This window comes from Macrobrachium rosenbergii, chromosome 51 (genome assembly GCF_040412425.1).
Source record: "Macrobrachium rosenbergii isolate ZJJX-2024 chromosome 51, ASM4041242v1, whole genome shotgun sequence".
In the NCBI taxonomy this organism is placed as follows: Eukaryota; Metazoa; Arthropoda; class Malacostraca; order Decapoda; family Palaemonidae; genus Macrobrachium; species Macrobrachium rosenbergii.
In genome coordinates this window covers 61,298,663-61,321,547 of record NC_089791.1, presented here as the reverse complement: position 1 = coordinate 61,321,547, position 22,885 = coordinate 61,298,663, and the positions used below count along the sequence as shown (strand labels likewise).

The 22,885-nt window shown below is 38.1% G+C and overlaps 1 protein-coding gene across 1 annotated transcript; it reads left to right on the top strand.

Annotated features, from left to right (window-relative positions):
- Positions 1 to 3,400: 3,400 nt before the first annotated feature.
- Positions 3,401 to 17,255, top strand: LOC136833071 (protocadherin beta-14-like). The gene is made up of 4 exons (XM_067094717.1): positions 3,401 to 3,660; positions 4,166 to 4,327; positions 9,229 to 9,353; positions 17,010 to 17,255. Exons 1-4 carry the CDS (start codon positions 3,483 to 3,485, stop codon positions 17,253 to 17,255), a joined length of 711 nt encoding a protein of 236 aa, XP_066950818.1. The 5' UTR covers positions 3,401 to 3,482.
- Positions 17,256 to 22,885: the final 5,630 nt, after the last annotated feature.

Sequence of the window (22,885 nt, the reverse complement as noted above, 5' to 3'; positions counted from 1 at the left end):
GTATTTTCACTGTAACAAGAGTAATGAACTCTTGGAATGGCTTTCCCTCTTGTTATTGCAACTCATGTCATTTGCATTCCTCTTTGTAGGGGAGACTTACTGATGTGACTTTACTGAATTTCTTATTGTTTCTTCATTTGCTCAATTGATCTTTTTGTAACTACATTTCAGTACGCAGAGTAAACTGATTTTAAAGTTTTTATAAGAGAAGGCTTGCGCATGTAATAAACGTCTTCTCAAAGTAAATCACCTGGAAGTGCTGATTGGTAATAACATAAAAAGGAAAAAGAATAAGGCCAAACTAAGAAAATACCTCAACAAATCTATGGACGCACGAGCTTTAATAAATTCCTCGAGTTCGAAGCTTAGTCTAAAAGAAGAGCTGGATTCTGTTATTTCCTGTTCAATGTCAAGGTTTTCGGAATGGAAGACAAACTTATTTCAAACATCGTAAACAAAATTTAAAGGTTTCCATGTGTTATGTGATGGTGTCCCGGGCGACAATGGTCGCCGAACGAAAAACAATTTTTTTGCAGAAATAAAGCCTGAAGTAGCCGTTACACTGTTATTTTTAGAGGATCATTAGTAACTTTAGATTAAGTTGTAAAATCAAATATAACCAACACCATTAATTTTAACCGTGGTGGGGGGTGAATTTCAAAACTGAATGAGCTATGTCATTTTTAACTTTGAAACACGTTTAGTGCCATCTCATGTCAGAGGAACAAACTAAGGTCTTTTTAGAAATGTAAAATGTCATGAAAATAAAAGTTGGTGAAAATTAAACACACCTTAATGTCTCACTGCAAACCCCTTAAAACTAACTAAGAAATTGAAAAGTAAGGCCCAAATGGACCCCAGATATTCCTTTTATCCGCTATGGACCTCTCTTTGAACGCCTAGTGATGTAAAACCAGTGATTGTTAAGTGAAAAAAAAATGAAAATTAATGGCTCAGCAGTGATGACTTCCAGTAAATCAAACAGTGATAGAAATAAAATCCAACAGTAATTTAATGAAAAACAACAACAACAACAACAAACATAATAATAATAATAATAATAATAATAATAATAATAATAATAATAATAATAATAATAAAAGAAAGCAGTAACACAGAGCCGGAAATAACAAACAAATCTACATTAGGAATATCACAAAGGATCAGAAATGACAGACAAATCTGCCTTAGGAATATCTAACATTTTACAAAAAGTTAAAGAATGAAGGGTAGCACAGGGAAAACAAGTGGGAAAAAAAATATTTAAAAATAAACAACATATAAAGCATAGTAAGAATTAATACATTTCCATAAAATTTGGGATTCATAAAAAAAATAATGTAATAACACTCACCAAGCCTCGGAAAGCGCGGAGCATCTGTAAATACAAAAGTATTGAGATTATCAAAGGATATTCAAATAAATTTTGATCAGTCTTATTAAAGTAGGTCACAGTGCCCAAACAACTTTTTGAACACTCACTCACTCTCTCTCTCTCTCTCTCTCTCTCTCTCTCTCTCTCTCTCTCTCTATCTCTCTCTCTCTCTATATATATATATATATATATATATATATATATATATATATATATATATATATATATATATATGTATATATATATATATATATATATATATATATATATATATATACACACACACACATGTGTATATATATATCACTCATAAACACCAGAAAAATAGATATCCCATTATCCCGGCAAGAAAATCTCTTGTTTTAGTAATGCAGCGAAATATCAGTGAAGAAATATACGTTATAAAGAAATGCAATTCTTCTCTTTCATTCTCATACCGGAAGTTCATCAATATACTCCATTTAAAATCACCAACAAACTAAAAACAGTTACAAAAGAATTTCATGTTTATGATAAAGGAAATTACTGTGTGTGTGTGTATGTATGTATGTATGTAAGTACGTATTTATGCATCATCATCATTATTATTATTATTATTATTATTATTATTATTAATTGACAAGTAACTTAGTAAAAAAATTGCAAAAGTAAATCATTTCAACTTGAAATTTCATTAGCATATTACCTAGTGGAAAGAAGGAAAAATATTGAAGTCCAAAATCTAGCCCAACAGAAGGAGGTCAAAGAAGCAATAACCACCTGTCGAAATCTGTGTCAAGTTGGAGAAAGGCACTTGCTGTGTTCCGTCGAAATTTTCTTTTTGAAAAAAAAGGCTGAAGGAAAATTTTCCAGTAATTTGCTTGAAAATAAGAGGATTATGAAACATGTTTTAATATACCGAATACTGCAAATTAATTTTGTTTTCTGAACGAACCATTCGTTAAATACTGAACCAATTTAAACTCTTTTAAATCATAAACGTAATTTTTTTTTTCTTACAAGATGGAAAACTAGAGTTGATATAATACACCAAAAAGGAACACAATATTTCAAAAGAAACTAAAACAGAAACAAGTATCTCCTATAAACGAAATGAAAACTTTTGAAAAAGAAGAGATAATGCTTAATCGACGCCCCGTCGCCTGTAAAACTTCGTCCAATTCTTCTTTAGTGCCCCCACCCACAACCAGAACTATAAAGTTGCTTCGGATGCCAATTGTGAGGATTTAGTCTCCACTCAGTGCCAAGTCTATCAACTTTAAGTGACATAACGTCTTGCCAGAAACAGGATTTACTGTGTAATAAAATGACCTGGCGCTGGTGTCAAATACCCAGGGAAAAGTGATATTCATTGGTTATTTCCTTCTGGAGAAAGGAGGGTAAAAGTGCTTATTCTCTCTCTCTCTCTCTCTCTCTCTCTCTCTCTCTCTCTCTCTCTCTCATCACAGCAATAAACTATGGAATGACTTAGATTGCAACAGGCCTCGTGAGAGAATATTTCCAGGAAAAGGTAAAATGTTGAAGTAGGAATTATGACGCAGCAAGAAAAGAAACAGATTCATTATTGTTGTTGTTTTTCAGTTCTCAGAATAGGATACGAGTGATATAGTTTAGCTATTATAATACCACACTAAAAGACGAACTAAAACAAAGAATATGACATCATATTCGAATATGGTAATCTTACAAAGAAAATCACAATCTGAAATTGGCATATCTCAATAACAAGAAATGAAAGAGCAGAATTCTTTCTAGAATGACTCCAGTGAAGAGTGAACAAAATGTGGAGAGTAGACTTTTACGTTTACAGTAAAAATAAGCTGGCTTTCACAAGACAAAGCACTCGAACTGACCATCCCCTTCCGTTAGTGGGGACAGACTAAATTTATCTGAATCAAGGCGACTTAAATCCCGGTCCTCATGGAAGATTGCTTGTTAATTCTAGTGCTGATACGAAAAACAAGTTTATAGCGATATTGTCGTCTGCGACATGTCTTCCTTATTGTGAACAGTGTAATGGAAAATGAAGTAAACGATAACTTAAGAAACAAACAGCGATTCTTTTTGTATATCTTAGTGACGTGGGATTGACTTTTCCTTTGTCACAATGTTCCCTTCATTTTTTCCTTTTCAGCTTCGATACTCTTTCGACCCAATGGCTTCAGGGGATGTGAGGCAGAAATTCGCGCTAAAGACGAACGGAGAATTGTGGACGACTGAGCCCTTGGACAGAGAAGAGTTCAAGCAGTACAAAATCCCCATAAAAGTGACAGATGGCGTCCCTGGTAAGAGAAGTAGATGTGAAATTTGTAAACTAATAGAGAGGTTTTGTATTCTAAATACTTGAAAACTATAGTTTTCTTTCCAATTTGTGTATGTGTCTAGTGAAAGGTAATTTTATAATATATTGCTTGTTGTCATTGCTGTTTACAAATGCTTTGCATTTAATTCATCTTGAAAAATGTGCTGATGTCACATGTGAGCTGACAAGTAAAACCACAGTAAAGGACACTTTGGCAATGGTTCAATATCATTGTATTCATGCTGTTCATCCACTTCATGTATAAAGCCTTTATTCAAAAGTACCACTCTCTCTTACATTTTGCAAATGGTAACGAGTCAAGTCGGTCATAAGCACCTACAATATGTAGTGTCTTACTATACATATCTCAGATTCATTAATCGCAAGGATTAGGCTACTCATCATTAACACTAAATAGTATTTTCTCTCAGCTCTCCTCCGTGTTAGTCTTTCAGCGGTCGCTCTGATCTCTCGTTTTCTTCTGCCAGCACACGAGCGGATGACGATCTACTGGATAACGGTACAAGACTTAAATGACGTTCCTCCTGTCTTCGATTACTTGAACGGCGTCTATGAAGTGGAACTGCCCGAGAATCGAGAAGTTGGGAAGTCCACTGGAATCAAGCTAGCCATCAACGACTCTGATGTCGGTAAGGATATTTTCTTGTTTGCTTACTACTTTTTTCCTTTTTTTTTTAAACTTTCTTTTTTTTTTAAATTTTAGGAAGTTTTCATTAGCAGGGTGATCCTTCGTCAACAGAAATCTGACTAAATAGTAAAAGATGTTAATTCTCCTCTTTCTTTCTCTCACCTGTGACCGTATGTACCTAATGGAGTCATCCCTTTGGGTCATCAGAATGGAACAAATTTAAAATTTAATTACAATTTAAAGATGACATTGAATTTGTTGATTGAATTAACTAAAAAATGAGGATTCCAAGCACACAATATTTGACGGAAATCCTGGAATGATTATTGCCATTGCCAGAACTTTCTGCACTGAACTGCTGTCAACCATATGCTGGTTTGTCTCTTGCTTAATGCCGTTTCCAGCAGGAGTCATGTTTCCACCGCAACTACTAGTACTGCTTTTGATATCCCTAAACCAGGGGTTCTTAACCTTTTCTCCAATTTCACTTTCAGTGAGCCAACTCTCCATTTCCCACCAAAGTATCGGTCATTGACAAATCTGAGTTTAACCCATGCAGTGTTTAACTTTAATACGTAACAGGTCGCTTTCTCTTTGCTTGAGCAGCTATTTTACGGCCTTTAATTTTTTTTATTATTAGATTTTTTACAAACAGTTATCACATGGAAATAAAATACACATTAAAGATCTTTGTTATGTTTTTTTCAATTTATTTGCCCATAAAAACATACAAAAATGCAACACTAGACGCATACAGGTTAATGAGACTTTTGCATTTGTTTCGCCTTGACGAGTGTCTCAATGTTCGGTTCCACTTTTGAAATGGCGCAGCGCAAATCAGATTCAAGGTCAATCAGGCGGTTTCGCGATTTGGTTTTGATCTCAACCATGCTCGAAAACGCCGACTCGCACAGGTACGTGGAGGGAAATGCAACCAGTAGTGTGAGCGCCGCCACAGCAACGCGAGGATACGAACCATGCATAGTGGCCCAGAATGCGTTCAGGCTTTTCTCCGCAAAAACAGCCTTGCTGCGGAGTCATGCACCAGGTCAAGAAAACTGATCTTCGATGTCTTCTGCTTCCTTCGGAAGTTGTCAACCTGAAAGCTGAAGGGGATCCCCGTGAACCCATCATTGGGTTGTTGCTTTTGAAGTCCGGAAAATAGTGCCGGGAACTCGTCCAGCAGCCCGTTGAGGTGGATGATGGCTTCGTTCTTGAGAACGTCGCTGACGCCACCAGCAGTCTCGCTGATTCGCGCCAACGTTGGAAAAGCCGTTGCGCTGCGGCCAGTCTCGAACTTGCCTCGCCACAACTCAAGTTTTGAGACGAAGGCGTTCACTTTGTCTCGATGCCCGATTATATCGGAGTCCGCGCCCTGTAGCTTGCGGTTAAGCTCATTCAGGTGACTGAACATGTCTGCAAGAAGTGCCAGCCTGCACTGGAATGCTCTCATCGGAAATAGCAGCTTTCAGATTCCTTGTTCCTTCTTCCAAAATTGTAACTTCTCGGGGGAGCAAATGCACAAGCCGATTTAACATGTCGCCTTTCGATAACCAGCGAACGGCAGTGGAACAGCAGTCCTTCGTAAATGGATTCCATATCCTGGCACAAACTGTCGAAATAGTCGAGTTGAGGGCGTCGTTTGACAAAATTCACAAGCTTGATTGCCGTCTCAAGCGCTTCTTTGAGCGGTTGTGTCATCGTCCTTGATGCGAGCGCTTCTCGATGTATGATGCAGTGCAGGGTCACCACCTTGGGATTCTTCTGCTTCAGTAGTTTCGCGAATCCAGACCTCGCACCCAACATAGCAGGAGCCCCATCTGTGCAGGCATGGACGAGCTTGCCCCAGTCCAATCCTTCCTCCTCGGCGTCGACAAGCTGCATGACGTCGGCGGCTTGGGTTGTTGTTTCCAGGCGGCAAACAGCAAGTCCTCTTCGATGCTTTGGTCGTGGACGTATCGAACGAAGACAATTAGTTGAGACAATTGCCACATCCACGGACTCATCCAGCTGAATTGCAAAGACGGAGATGCTTGGATCTTGCCAAGAGCTGCGACTTGATGTTGCACGACATGTCGAAGATGCGGACTTGACAGTATCGTTGGACAGAGAAATTTGCTTCATCTTCGACACCGCAGATTCGCTACAAATGCTGCGCACGACACAAGGCACGGCTTTATGAGCGTCTCTCCTGATGCTATGTGGCTTCTTCTGCCTTCGCCACCAGCAGAGAAACAGCATACGATGTACTATCGCTTTGACTCAGTTTGAAATTTTCCGCCCTGTCCATCCTCATGTTTCAAGTAATTTTGCCTTCAATTCAAAACTGGTTTCTCCTTACAACGAACTCAGGTGTACATTGAGAGGTGCTTCAGTTGATGGGGTTTCACCGAATCATTGCTGAGCGTTTTGTGGCAAATGACGCACTGCGGCAGCTGCTCATCACGCCCCTCCAAAAACGTGAAACCGTAGTCCAGGTACTTGTCGTCGTACTTTCTTTTCGGCATCTCGATCTTTGGGATATGTATCTGTGGGATAAGGAAAAAAATAGGTAATAATAAGGTACCTGAAGAGAAATAAAATGAAAAGAAAGAAGTGACAATCATACAAGAGAGAAAAACAAAAACGAACAACAGAAGTGGCATTGTGTTGTTCGGTCTCAAGACACGTCAGCCATCATAAATATAGTCACAGTGTATTATATGAATTCCGTGGAACGGTTTTTCATTCATGCATCACAGAATAACACACACACACACACACACACACTAAATAAAAATAACCATAAGTGAATATATACATCGTATGAGTAATTACCCACCTGTTACACCACGGAGAGACGTGACAGGAGTGAGTTTGCGGGGAGCCGCTGTTGACATTTCAAACCCAACAGTGTTGTCACTTTTACCCAAACATGACTTACAATACCTCATATATTGGTTGTTTTTGTTATTAAAACAGTCTGTAAATGGTTGTGATTTGTAAAGTAAGTCAACATTAAATTTTGAAGCACTATCGATTATTTGTGGGTGGAAACAAATTCACGAAATGTGACAACAAGACAGTGGTTCTTCTGTCCGACCGGTCATTCCCCACTTGGCAACTCCGCCATTCCCCACCAGTGGGGAATTCCCCACAGGTTAAGAACCACTGCCCTAAACTAACACATGTTCATGTTCATAACCCTAACAGCAGCAGCATGGCGACTAGCCTCTTAGCACAATATACATTGCAAGACAAATTGAGTTAAAACAATCATAAAAGGATCAAGGATTTTATGTTTTCATTAAAAAAACATTAACATTGATATCTTTATTGCTGTAACACTAGATTAATATGAAGTAATAAGTCAATCGAGAAGGTTTTGCCATTGCAAACGTTTTATGTCATCACATTTTGGGAAACTATTTTCTGGTTTTAATTATTACATGCTTTTATTTAACCTGACTTCTGTATCTGTCTGTCTGTCGCCAAATCTTGTAACTCAATTTTCGACCTGTTCCCCTCATCCGATAGACTTGAAATTTTGCATTGTCACTCAATCCCGGTGACAATACAACCTTACATGATCAGTAGGCCAGCAGTGACCTCTAGTGATCCTACAGTGACTTCTCCCAGTATCTTCGGATTTTTCACAAATTCTTTGACTCGGTAAATAACTTCGGTTTTTTCAAACCTCTTACCTGACACGATATCAATTTCGTTAGCTACAATCATAAATCGGTTATGTTTCTGTCAAACCAAATGTATAAAAATAAAAGATATGTATAAAAATTTTTAAACATTGCTTTTTATTAAATGCACTGTAGTGAAAGTAAATCTTTGAGACGCCAGAGCTTTTCTTACACTCATCATGTTCAGAGCGGGCGCCAAACATAAAGAAAATGGTACAAGAAACAAGAAAAAAATCTATTTCTTTTCTTATAGCGCTTCTTTCCATGTTTGGCGCCCACGCTTCTATTTTTGTAGACATGATTAATTGTAAGAAAATCCTGGTGAGTCTCAAAAGATTTATTTTTCACTTTTTAGTGCATTTTAATGAAAGTGTGTTTGATTTTTTTTTTTTTTTTTTTTTTTTTGTAAGCTCTTTTCAGTCACATCGGATTTATTTCTCTGGAGCTTTAATGGAAGCTTCGCTGAACTACATTATCTCTCACTTTTGACTGTCAGTCACTGTTTCTCAGTGTATCTCTGCCTGCATTTTTTCCTTTAAATCTATATGCCTGAACTTGTCCAGAAAGGCGTTAGTCGTCAATCAGAAATGGAAGTAAATTAACGCGATTCATCTTTGCTGTAGCCGACGTCAGTTTGTGTAAATGTAATTAACTGTCTCTACCACACTACAATGAAAAAATTATCGCTCTTGCTCTGACTTCTTTTCAGAAATTTATTTCTTTCCAGATAAGTTTTTCTCAATTTTGTTCCCTTTACAACGCTTTATAGTTGCTACTCCACTCATTATAAGATCTTTTTCCACCTTGCAGCTTCACTTCAAAAGAATTTCCTTCTTCCTCCTCGTCTTCTTTTTCTTCTCTGAATTCTGTCTGTTCACTTTCTTTCACGGAGTCTTTTATTATGCAGCATCCTGTGTAATCGTATACGAAGGCATAAAACAAGTAGAGTACTTGCATGCTTACATAACAGATTGAGCTTCTGCCTTTTCATGCTTTATTCAGGGAAGACTCGAATAAATCAAAGGAAAACGAAACTCCGCACTGGAACTCATTTCTTTCTCCGCTAATATCACACTTAACAACTATCCACAAATAAAGGTAAAATTGTGGTAAACAGAATAAAGACAATTTTCTTGTTATCGCTTCCGCCGTTAGATTGTAGGACTCGATAATTTAAGCGACCCCGCTCAGAGTTCGATGTAGCTTAATTCTCCCCTCTTCCCTTCAGTGAACCTTTTTGAATATCACATCGTCCATGGCAACGGAGAGCAGAAATTTCGAATCGATGAAGCTACGGGCGATATCATTGTCAACAAAGTATTAGACTACGACCATCCTGTCTTGGATAGAAACGTGAGTAGTGATGTTTACGTGGATTTTCTCTCGAGTTTTCTTTGCAGGTCTAATGGCGGGGGTTGGTTGGTAGGAACGTTTGTGAGTATGGCATTTCAATGTTCTTTCTCTGTCCAACTCCAAATGGCTTTGCTATTATATTATGTATTATTGTTCATAGTATCTAATTGTATTTGTCTATTTCCCCTCTTTATGATTCTTCTTCTCACTCTCGGCGTCTTTATTCGTTCTATGTTAATTCTTCTTTAATTCGTATTTTACATCCAACTAATTGTTTCAACACTTGTTTTCAAATAACTAGATTTGAAATACAAGAATATGCTTAAAATTTCTCACCTGATGTACTTATTAGTAATAATAATTTACATAATGAACTTTTAGTGGAAACCCTAAAAGGCGACAGTTTTAAGAATACACGTTTTTCGGGAATCATGTAAATCTAACTGCTACAAAAGAACAAAATCAAATATGAAACGCAACTACTGATGTTAGGAGATAATAACGAAATCTGGTGGATTAAATAAATATGTTAGTGTATTTTCTATCTGAACGTTGAGCACCAAGTTACCGTGTTCCATCACTTTACTAATGAGTGATGGAACAGCGCAACTGTTCCAAAAAACGTGTATTCTTAAGACTGTCGCCTTTCTGGATTTCCACTAAAAGTTCCTTATGTAAATTGTCAGGAATAAGTACATCAGGTGAGAAATTTTAAGCATATTCTTGTATTTCGAATCTAGTTATTTAAAAACAAGTGTTGAAACCATTAGTTGGATATAAAATAAAAATTAAAGCAGCATTACCACAGAAAAATGACCTAGATGTGTTCCTTCAGAATAAATAGGCTATGAAAATGATGATAAATACATCAATTGATATGTGATAAAAGCAACAGCCTACCTTTCAAGAACCAAGAGAATGTAAAAACACTGTGTATCACACTTTTAAAGGTATGAATTAAGCGAGAACTTCTTGTCACACAATGATACAAAAATATAAAGATCTCACAAAGTCAACAAGAACTTAACATTATGTATGCCGAAACTAAAACGTACTTTAGCAATAAAATCGTGCGTACATGTAAGTGATCTTGTCATAACGAAGCCAGTTAACGACTGTAGAGTCTCAGAGCTTGTGTATATTATACAGACTGAAATATGCTATACAAGAGGTAAATTTAGCGAAAGAAATTGGTTGTTAAATTACTATTTAAATTAGAAATTTTAATCTCAAAGTATTTTATTTTCACTTTTCATTTTAGCCTAGTTATTACTTTGATCCTTTCTCATCTTACATTTCGCTCTCGACGTGGATGAGATTCCCTCGCTGCAAGGAACAAAAACTGACATTCAGTTTTTAAAATTATGATGAAAGAACTTTTTTTTTTATCAATTTTTTCATCGAGATTGTTGGTAACTGGTGTGAGCAAAATACTGAAATCATTCATCAGAAAACAGTATTGAAATTAGTATTTAATCATAAGTCATGTTTAATAAAAAGAAAATGCATGCAGTAGCGTAGCTATATTTCCTCGTGTTATGATGAATAAATTATATCCTCCTCTTTCAGAGTTCAATTACAAATATACTTTTGATGAAACTGGTAACTTTGCAATTATGATATATATTTTTTTCATCCAAAAGCCTCCGTTACATAGCTTGTTTCTTATATATATATAGTCGTTTATATATATATATATATATATATATATATATATATATATATATATATATATATATATATATATATATATATATATATATATATATATATCCAGAATATATACAGCATCAGAATAAAGTTATGCGTGTTGGCAACGGCCTCTCTGAAATTCTGGCGATAATGTATGCCTCCCTCCCTCCCCACAAAAGTTATACTAGTCAAAAATAATAGTATGTTTTGGAGCGTCCGAATTTCATTGCCAATTACCACCGAAATTCCGTCAAAGTGCCGTAAATAGGAGCCATTATACGGATGACAAAAAGGTCTCTAATGGAAGGGTAACTGTAATCATAAAATTTTCAAGGCTTCCTTTTGGCTGGAACGTCAACCGTTGCTTTTCGTTCTATTCGCGCTTTTATACGTATCACCGGCACAAAAGCGGCTGTGTTTAGCCAAATTTCCATTGCATTCATTTCCTCTTTCGTTCGAACGTTTTTCCGTCCCAGTTTTTCTCGTCTGAAGTTTCAATTCGACAAATTTAAATATCTGCTTTGGTGTAGAATATTCTTTGAATAATATTTTATGTTCAAAGAGTGGCAAACTTTCATTACAGAGTTCAGCAGCTAAAATTTGGGTACATCAAATTCCGCATAAAGATTAACAAGACATTTGATAAAACCACATAGTTTTCTATGATACATTTGGGATTTCATTCGATAGCCAGACGATCAGCGAGACATGCCTAAAGTTCTGTTTCTAAAGGCTGTTTATATATACATATAAATTTATATATATATATATATATATATATATATATATATATATATATATATATATATATATATATATATATATATATATATATATATATATATATATATATATATATATATATATATATATATATATATATATATATATATATATATATATATATATATATATATATATATATATATATATATATATATATATATATATATATATATATATATATATATATATATATATATATATATATATATATATATATATGTTAACGATCCAGGTTCGGAAGGGCCATCTTGTCTTAATGTATCTGTTTTTAAAACAGAATCAAGCATCTCACTTTTCTTGAGATGTCTCTGGTAGCCGTGGCTCTTTCCTTGGGTCAGCAGTTCCCTTCTCCTTCGTCATATGACTATCACTAAACCTGTCTTTACACAAAGTCCTGCTGAAATGAGACACTGATATGCAAAAGTAGACTTTATTGACAAATTTAACGAAAGTGATTCAGCAGAAGCTACAGTCATGAAATGGATTGATTCACACCTCTTATCAATGGAAAACATTTCTAGAGGAAATACTGTTTTACAAGCATTTAGAATGATGATTCTATGCCAAGCAACATTAGTGAATAACACCCTGGTCATCAAACAAAGTAATAAGGTCATAGAGCCCACAATAAATGTCATATCGTATGTAAGAGTAAAAACAAACACCACTTCCAAATATTCGTCCCTCCCAGGATGATGCTCGAATTCCTGTAGAAAGAAATACATCATTATATTAAAAACCTGGAATTAATGTACATATTCAAGACAGAAAAAATGCACAAATGGAGAATTTCGTTATGTAGACATCGTTCGGGTTCACTGCTTCTCAACCGGGGGTTTTCCCTCTAAAGTCTGGAAAAGATATCAATGTCACAGGATGTTCTTACTCACGTTCTATGGCCGTAAATAACGTATCTTCATACTGGCGATTCCTTTAACACTGCACCAGGCTAAAACACATGTCTGCCACTAGAGATCTAAGCAGTCTTCCAGTGAGAGTCACTGTTCCTCTCATAAGTAACTCATGAGAGATCGCACACACACACACACACATACCCCACCGGAAATCTGGGCACTTCCGGTGCATCAGTTCAGTGTCCTATCATGTGATTTCCATGTGCCTGGACCATGACCAAATAGTTCTCTGCATCTGACTGAGCAAATTCCAATGTCAGCACAAATCCACCTGCCGTGAGAGCCACTGACAGGTCACCACATATCTCACTGTTGTCCAATGAGAACCCAGACTTAATAGAAGCTCGGACCACCTACTCCTGGACATCCTCGTCCAGATACGATAACTGTCCAATTGAAAGTTCAGCCAGGGCCAACTCCAAAATCATAGCAAAACATATGCACTAGATACGAAAATTATATGTCTCGTAACGCAGACGTTATTCCAGTAACAGTTCTTTTATGGAACGCAACACTTGAAATCTTGCATTCTTGGTGATCCAACTACGCTGAACGCCCTGCGACTGCGCAAGCCCATGGTTTCCTTCGTGTCCTGAATACCTAGCGATCCAACTATGATGAATGGCTTGTGACTGCACAAGCCCATGTTGAATGCAGCGCCCATGAACCCTTTGCGTCAGAACAGATGTCTCCCAGCAATGACGATGATTTGTAGACGTCCTGCCCGACATCTCTCCAAAACCCTGGATCTTGTCATGAAAGCGCAGGCGTAAAAACCTGCAGGCGTGCCGTAGACGGCTCCCATATCTAACCTGTATCAGTTGAGACTCATAGAAGACATTCCGTACAGCTCTGCTGCGAGGAAGTGGTGTATAATGTAAGTCGGTCATATCGACAGTCAGCTCAAGAGGGTAACTAGTCTACTCACTATGCCATATTATCACTGAACTATTAAAACTACTAGGACAAAGGTCGTATGATAAAAATGTGAAACAATCCCAAGTTGCTAACTGGAATTTCCTCAATCAACCCTCTATCAGGTACACTAACTCTAAGATACTATTCATACAAATTCTTCCCAGTAAAAAATTACCCGAGAAATCTACCAATACACTGAATTCATTAAAGGCAATCCTAAACATCTGAGAAGTAACATATCTCGTAAAGTCATCAAAGTTTTACCCTGGTTAGCAAATACGGTCGAAACCTGCTCATATATATATATATATATATATATATATATATATATATATATATATATATATATATATATATATATATATATACATACATATATATATATATACATATACATATATATACATGCATATTGTGTATTAAAATAAACACATAAGTAATGCCCATGTATCCGTATTCAAGACGGCATTTCAATAATCGTGATAACTTAGTATTTTGGTGGGTGTAAGAAATCCCTCATTGTCCAAATTACCCCCAGACCATTCAGTTTTAAACATGGCCTTATTTTAATAATCATGAAAGCTTCCTACTGTTCATTAGAATAAGCATACAAAAGAATAAATATCCGCAAACTAAGGCGACGTTTCGGTTAGTGTAATGACTGCCTGTACTTTAAAATAAACCCGTAAAATCATTTACCCTCAAACTCTGGTGACTCCCAGTTTAAGGATATATGCATAGAAACAAAGAACACCGCTCTTCAAACAATGACATTTCAGTAAGCATAATAATTCTCTATTCCTCAGAATAAATGGCAAAGGAAAGACTTAAGCATCATCAAACAAAGCGACCTTTTCGTGAGTGTCTTTACTTCATACGCCTAATAATAAACGGTTTCAAATAGAACACACATCCTCAAGCAGTGCCATTACAGTGAGTGTGGTCATTCCCAACGCCATTGAATAAATGGGTGAGAAAGAAACGACCTTTCCGTGATTGAGACATCCTTACTCCTCAAAATGTAGTCAAAAGAAAACGGCGCATCCTCACACAAAGGCGACATTTCAGCGAGCGCGGCAACTCCCCATGCATTAGCCAAATCCCGCCTCCTTAACAAGATCAGCAGCAGACATCAGTTTTCTCATAATCCGCCAAATTGCCGTCGTAAAAAGGGACATAAATCAAATTTACCGCAATAAGCTCAAAGGATGAGGCGTGAATCATTTCCCTTACGACCAATGAAGCAATGCAAATTAAACGTTGCAAGAGAACATCCTCTGAATGGAGACATAAAATGGCTTTCAGCCTAATACTACTTTATTCCTAATTACGAATTGTAGTTTTGTCCTAATGGGTGGAAGGCGATTCGAGATGGGGGCGCTGCTGGTGGGAACACGTCAAGGAGAATAACGATGATGCTTTATGAAATGTCGAGGATTCGTCAACTTCGTATCCGGAATTAATTTTGTTGCAGCTTCATAAGTGATCATTGGCCTTTAGTATCTCCAATTAGATTTAAAAGTTCATATATTATTGTTATTAGCATGGTGCCGGTCTCAGATGATACAGAGATTTATGTTTAAGGGTTAAGGAAAAAGGAAAATGTTATTCCCTAAAAAACTATTACATGCGAAAATACAAAAACTAAAGAGCGCAAATCTGTGCCATGGTTTAGCAATCCAGTCCCACTCGCCATCTCAGCTCTCAGGTTCTTTATCCAGATCTTGGTTTCTCCGGTTGCAGATGCATTGAGCAATGTTACCTGGCAATCAAATATCATTTAAGAATTTGTCATAACACGCTGTAAAGTAAGTGTAAAAATATAATCACTTTGAAATCAGTAGGTAGCTGATAATATGGAATGTTGCTCTATTAACTTTCGACTAATGCAGGAAACATTAAATATTGATGAAGAATAACACCTGTATTTGACTTCAAAAATGTTTGCTACTGGTGTAATTTACTAATTATGTTATTGTTATATTATAGATTGAATATTTTTTTAGGGAAAGACTTTTTTTCGTTGTTGAAAAAAAAAGAGTAGTCTGCATCAATCACAGAAACAATTTAGTACTAACGGTAAGTCAGTGATTGCATGGATATTTCAGAGAACTATGAACACTGCTTGAATATAAATAAAACAAAACTAAACTGCATGGAGCACGGAGCCGTGGCTCAATGAAGAGAACGAATTGTCTTACGTGAAAAGGACTGCAGTTTGGACGGGAACATTAGATCCCTCAAATTACCTATTATTTTCCAGAGCTAATGGTTCAAACGGTTACCTGGAAAAACCTCGCAACCAGTTGCATGTAAAAGAGGCAATATCACATTTCAGCAAAAATTTCTCTCAAAACGTGGATAATGAAAACGCACCTCTACGGGCAACCATTGTTAAACTTTCGCTTGTGGAAACCCTCGCTCTAGAGTATGTTTAGCTAGTCTCGTTTTATTGGTGCTTTGTTTTTTCTTATTCCCTTTTCCAAAATCGAAATATTTACTGGAAAATCGTATAAGATCCAGTGACATCCCATCCTTAAATATTAAAGTAACACGGTTTTACTTTTAGACCTCATAGAATACAATACTTACATTTTCAGTAATAATAATAATGATAATAATAATAATTATAATAATGGGCACCGTGGCAGAGTGGTTTAGCTCATCGATGGACTGGTTAAGCAACATTGGGGCTGATCAGTTGCTGGATGGGTGACAGCTCTCCTCAGCATTGATTCCTTGGGAAAGGATCGTTAACATAATTTCCTCAGTCTGCTCAGCTGTAAATGAGTACCTATTCTTGATGGGGTAGGGTCCAGCTATGGGTTAAATAGCAATAATGGAAAGAAATGAAAGAATAAACAACAACGACGTAAATGGAACTCTGGCAACAGAGGAGCTTCGTCCGGCAGCCAGTTATGCAACCTAATCGAAGGGGAGGATGGTCAGGTACTCGGAGGTCGTCATCCAGCAACTGACCACCACAACGACAGTAACCAGCAACCAGAGACTGGAGCTACAGAGGCAACCCAGAAGAACCAGACGAACTAAGAGACGATGACACAGAAAACGACAGGAATGATGTAACAGAAAGGTCAGAATGGGTGGAAAGGAAGAAGATATAAAACAGAGGCTTAAAGCCAAAGCACATAAGATCCAATGGTACATGAGCAGGAGTAAAGGATACCAGCAGAACAAACTCTGCGGAACCAGCCAGAAAAGACTGTACAGACTATGAGGGGAAGACAACCACCAGGAAATTCCTGAAGCTGAACCAAGTAAGAGACTCTGTGAAAACATATGGAACAATCTTGTATCATACAGCAAACATGCAACATGTCTCCAGGAAATCAAGGCAGAAGAAATGGGGAGAATAAAACAAAAGATTCACAGAGATCACGACAAATGGAACTCTGGCAACAGAGGAGCTTTGTCTGGCAGCCAGTTATGCAACCCAATCGATGGGGAGGATGGTCAGGTACTCGGAGGTCGTCATCCAGCAACTGACCACCACAACAACAGTAACCAGCAACCAGAGACTGGAGCTACAGAGGCAAACCAGAAGAAGAAATGGACAAGAGAAGAAAAATAAGGAAATATGGAGGTGCTACTCAGAAGCAACCTGACAGAAAGAGGATACAGAACTGGTCAACATCTGAATGAAGAAAACACCCTCAAACAGAACAGAGGGGTGGCAGACCAAGAGAGGTACATAAAGAAAAAGAACTGGCTCTCCACAACAGAAAGAGAGGAACTGGAAAGAGAAGTAACGCCCAGCAACGAAGGACAAGAAGACGAACTAAGAGACAATGACACAGAAAATGCAGGAATGATGTAACAGAGAGGTCAGAATGGGTGGAAAGGAAGAAGATATAAAACAGAGGCTTAAAGCCAAAGCACATAAGATCCAATGGTACATGAACAGGAGTAAAGGATACCAACAGAACAAACTCTTCAGAACCAGCCAGAAAAGACTGTACAGACTATAAGGGGAAGACAACCACCAGGAAATTCCTGAAGCTGAACCAAGTAAGAGACTCTGGGGAAACATATGGAACAATCTTGTATCACACAACAAACATGCAACATGTCTCCAGGAAATCAAGGCAGAAGAAATGGGGAGAGTAAAACAAAAGATTCACCGAGATCACGACAGACACAGTCAGACACCAACTAAAGAAAATGCCCAACTGGAAAACCCCAGGTCCTGAGGAAGTCCATGGATACTGGCTCAAAAACTTCAAGGCCCTACACCCACGAATAGCAGAACAACTCCAGCGTTGTATCACAAACCACCATGCACCCAAATGGATGACCACAGGGAGAACATCCTTAGTAGAGAAAGACAAGAATAAGGGAAATATAGCAAGTAACTACAGGCCTATCACCTGCCTACCAATAATGTGGAAATTACTAACAGGTATCATCAGTGAAAGGCTATACAAGGCTACACAACTACTACCTAGAGGATACAAACACCCCCACCAACAGAAAGACTGCAGATGGAAGTGTAGGGGCACAAAAGACCAGCTCCTCATAGACAAAATGGTAATGAAAAATAGTAAGAGAAGGAGAACCAACCTAAGCTTGGCATGGATTGACTACAAGAAAGCCTTTGACATGATACCGCACAGGTGGCTAATAGAATGCCTGAAAATATATGAGACAGAGGAAAACACCATCAGCTTCCTTAAAAATACAATGCACAACTGGGATACAGTACTTACAAGCTCTGGGATAAGACTAGCAAAGTTAACATCATGAGAGGGATCTTTCAAAGCGACTCACTGTCCCCACTACTCTTCATAGTAGTTATGATTCCCATGACAAAAGTACTGCAGAAGATGGATGCTGGGTACCAACTCAAGAAAGGAAGCAATAGAATTAACCATCTGATATTCATGGACGACATCAAGCATCAAGGAAATAGATACCCTAATTCAGACTGTAAGGATTGTATCTGGGGACATCAGGATGGAGTTTTGAATAGAAAAAGGCACCTTGGTCAACATACAAAAAGGCAAAGTAACAAGGACTGAAGAGATAGAGCTACCAGACGGGAATAGCATCAAACACATAGATGAGACATGATACAAATACCTGGGAATAATAGGAGAGGATATAAAACACCAAGAGATGAAGGGCATGATCAGGAAAGAATATATGCAGAGACTTAAGGCAATACTCAAGTCAGAACTCAATGCCAGAAACATGACAAAGCCGTAAACACATGGGCAGTACCAGTAGTCAGAAACAGCACAGGAGTAGTGGAGTAGATGAATGCTGAACTCCACAGCATAGACGAGAAAACCAGAAAACACATGGCAATGCACAAAGCACTACACCCAAGAGCAAATACAGACAGATTATGCATAATGCGAAAGGAAGGGGAAAGAGGGCTACTAAGCATAGAGGACTGTGTCAACATCGAGAGCAGAGGACTGGAGCAATATCTGAAAACCAATGAAGATGAATGGATAAGGAGTACATGGGAAGAAGGACTGATAAAAGTAGACGAAGACCCAGAAATATACAGACAGGAGAATGAAAAACAGAACAGAGGAATGGCACAACAAACCAATACACGGACAGTACATGAGACAAACAAAAGAACTGGCCAGTTATGAAACATGGCAATGGCTACAGGAGGGAGAACTCAAGAAGGAAACAGAAAGAATGCTAACAGCGGCACAAGATCAGGCCCTAAGAACCAGATTTGTCCAAAGAACAATAGGTGGAAATAATATCTCACCCATATGCAGGGCATGCAGTGTGAAAGATGAGACCATAAACCACATAACCAGTACAAAAAGAGGCATGATTCAATAGCAAAAGCCCTCCACTGGAGCCTGTACAAGAAACATCATCTTGCTTGCAGTAATAAGTGGTATGAACCTGAGGGAGTGATAGAAAACAATCAGTCAAAGATCCTCTGGGACTATGGTATCAGATATGCGCCAATAGACCAGACGTGACGTTGATTGTCAAAATCAAGAAGAAAGTATCACTCATTGATGTGGCAATACCATGGGAAACCAGAGTAGATGAGAAAGAAAGAGAAAAATTGATAAGTATCAAGACCTGAAAATCGAAATAAGAAGGATATGGAATATGCCAGTAGAAACTGTACCCATAATCATAGGAACACTAGGCACAATCCCAAGATCCCTGAAAAGGAATCTGGAAAAACTAGATGCCAAAGTAGCTCCAGGACTCATGCAGAAAAGTGTGCTACTAGAAACCGCGCACATAGTGAGAAAAGTGATGGACTCCGAAGGAGGCAGGATGCAACCCAGAACCCCACCTATAAAAACCACCAAAATAATAATAATAATAATAATAATAATAATAATAATAAATAATAATAATGATAATAATAATAATAATAATATTATTATTATTATTATTATTATTATTATTTAATTCACTTATTTAATTCACTAGAATGGCCTTCTGGATGCTGTTTAGTTTGTATTGTAGTTTCTTAATCTCTTGAATGAGTTTCTTCATAGCAGCAGCTGTCCAAAGTTCATTTATTCCTTGGTGTTGAGGTAGAGGTTTCCACCATTCTCTAAAAGGCAAATGAAGCCAAAGGTGTATCTATGCCATATTTACACCCTCATGTGAGCTTACAGAAATTTTGGTGACTTTTGATTGGTTTTCAACACTTGGGATGGGGGGGGGCCCTCATCCTATTGGCTGGGAGCAGAATGCCTCATTTAGGAGAGTCTGTGTGACCGACGTAGGTATTGTTTGGCTGGCGACAGGTCCCGGAAGTTCTGGTCATAGGGCATGCTGTCTGAAGTAGCTGGTGGCTGAACTTGTTGTCCCAGGGGTGCAGCTGGCCATTCTCCTCATGGTGGCAGGGAGAAGAGGGGTTTCCTGGTTAATGTTCAGTGACAGTTTCCATCAGGATGGCGAAGGCCTCCTTATATTGGAGGCGGCAATGGTTGTTGTCACTGTCCAGGATTTTCGTGCTCCTTACGATCTACTGGTGTTTGGGGCACTGCCGTGTTCCCCTTGCAGTGCTGGTATACAGCCCCTTTGTGTAGGTGAACAGGGATCCTTTTGGAGCATTGAGTTGCAGTCATACCATTGTATGAATGGCAGCATCCATTCTTGGGGCATGATTTTGGTAAATCACTCCTCTCCTCTTCATGGGATCATCGCCAGCAATGGGTCTATACCTCATGGGGCACTGGGCATTCTGCCAATTCTTGTAGTAGATCATAAGGTCAACGTTTTTGTCTGTATCAGTGGGTTTTATGTTGGCACTGATGATGTTCTGTAGGGCTGCCTCATCTGTCTCATACTTGGTCCTCATATAGCCCCTGTAGAACAGTCTGAAAGTGTTTTCACTCTCACAGGGGGGTGTGGTTCTCCTGGCGACACCACCTGTCATCGGCATTTCTTGTCAAACTGTCATCCTTATGGTTAGAATGTCAGTTGATCTACCAGGGTTCGGGCGACATGTTCAAGCTCATTGGAAGTGGTATTCCAAGAAGAACAGTGTGAGAGAACCCATGGCCACTCCGTTAATCTGTGTCCACATTTGCCCTCATTGATTGATGAATGGGACACCCTTAGTGCAGATCTTGAGCAGGCGCCATAGGGATGCCTCAGAAATGTTCAATGTTTGGGTAAAATCATCTTTGTAGACCTCATCAAGGACCATCCGTATCATTTCATTGTCAGGCACGTTGGTGAAAAGGCTCTCCACATCCAACGATGCGATGATACCCTGGGATGGTGCATAGCAAAACCTTTCAAGAAACTCTACAAACAAAGCAATATAGATTTCACTGGGTGCACCTCAAGGCTCTCACACACAGGTTCACCGTAAGCCCTTACCGTCATGTTGTACCTCCACTGGAACAGTGAATGCCCTGAAAAATTTAAATCCTCAGTCATGAATGTCTACATACATCATACCCTCTCACACCGTTCTTCTTAGAATACCGCCTCCGATGAGCTTATACATGCCGCCCAAACTCTGATGGATAATGGATATTCTTACCATAAGGTCACCAGGGTGAGAAGAATTGCTGTTAGCAGGTGGTGTTGTCAGGAAAACCACACCCACTGCAGGAGCGAGAGGAAAATCAGACTGCTCTACGGGGGCTACATGAGCACCAAGTATGAAAAAGACGAGGCAGCCCTGAAGAACGTCATTGGAGCCCACATAAAACCTGCCAACATAGACAAATAAGTTGAGCTTTCAATCTGCTACAAGTATTGGAAGACTGCCCAGTACCTCATGAGGTATAGTCCCATCACTAGCGACGATCCCTTACAGAGGAGAGGAGTGGTTTACCAAATATCATGCCCCAAGAATGGATGCTGCCATTCCTACAATGGTATAACTATGACTTGACTCTCCAAGAGGATTGTCGTTCACCTACACAAAGGGATTGTATACCAGCACTACTTGAGGGAACACTTCAGTGGCACCCAACACCAGCAGATTATAGGGAGTGCAAAAACCCTGTCGGCGACAACAACCATCGCCACCTCCAATATAAGGAGCCCTCGCCATCCTCTGATGGAAACCATCAATGAACATTACACAGGAAGCCCTTCTTCTCCCTACCACCATCAGGAGAACAGCAAGGCACGCCCCTGGTTTACCAACTAAGCTACCCGCTACTTCAGACAGTGCACCCTATGACCAGAACTCCCGGGACCTGTCGCCGGTCAATCAACGCCTACTTCGGTCAGCCAGACTCCCTTGGCTTCATTTGCCTTAAGAATACAGTAGAAAGCACTACCAAAGAGTCAAGGAATAAATGAACTTTGGACAGCAGCTGTATAATTTACCTGCTGCCACGAAGGAACTCATTTGAGAGATTGAAAACCTAAAATACAAACTAAAACCGTATGCAGACGGCCATTTTGTACAACGAAGTTTGTTTGAAAAAGGGTCTTCTTCTGGGATATTATTATTATTATTATATATATATTATTATTATATATATATATATATATATATTATATATATATATATATATATATATATATATATACATACATATATATATATATATATATATATATACATACATAATATACATACATATATATATATATATATATATATATATATATATATATATATATATATATATATATATATATATATATATATATATATATATATATATATATATATATATATTGCTACAAATATCCGAGGGATACTTACTTGATTCTGGGTAGCAATGG

Bases quoted from the DNA above. Each gene is read 5' to 3' on its own strand.
- LOC136833071 (XM_067094717.1), top strand. From the start codon at position 3,483: ATGTTCCCTTCATTTTTTCCTTTTCAGCTTCGATACTCTTTCGACCCA. The intron at 4,328-9,228 runs GTAAGGATATTT...TCTTCCCTTCAG, and splicing joins CATCAACGACTCTGATGTCG to TGAACCTTTTTGAATATCAC. The intron at 9,354-17,009 runs GTGAGTAGTGAT...ACATGTCTCCAG, and splicing joins ATCCTGTCTTGGATAGAAAC to GAAATCAAGGCAGAAGAAAT.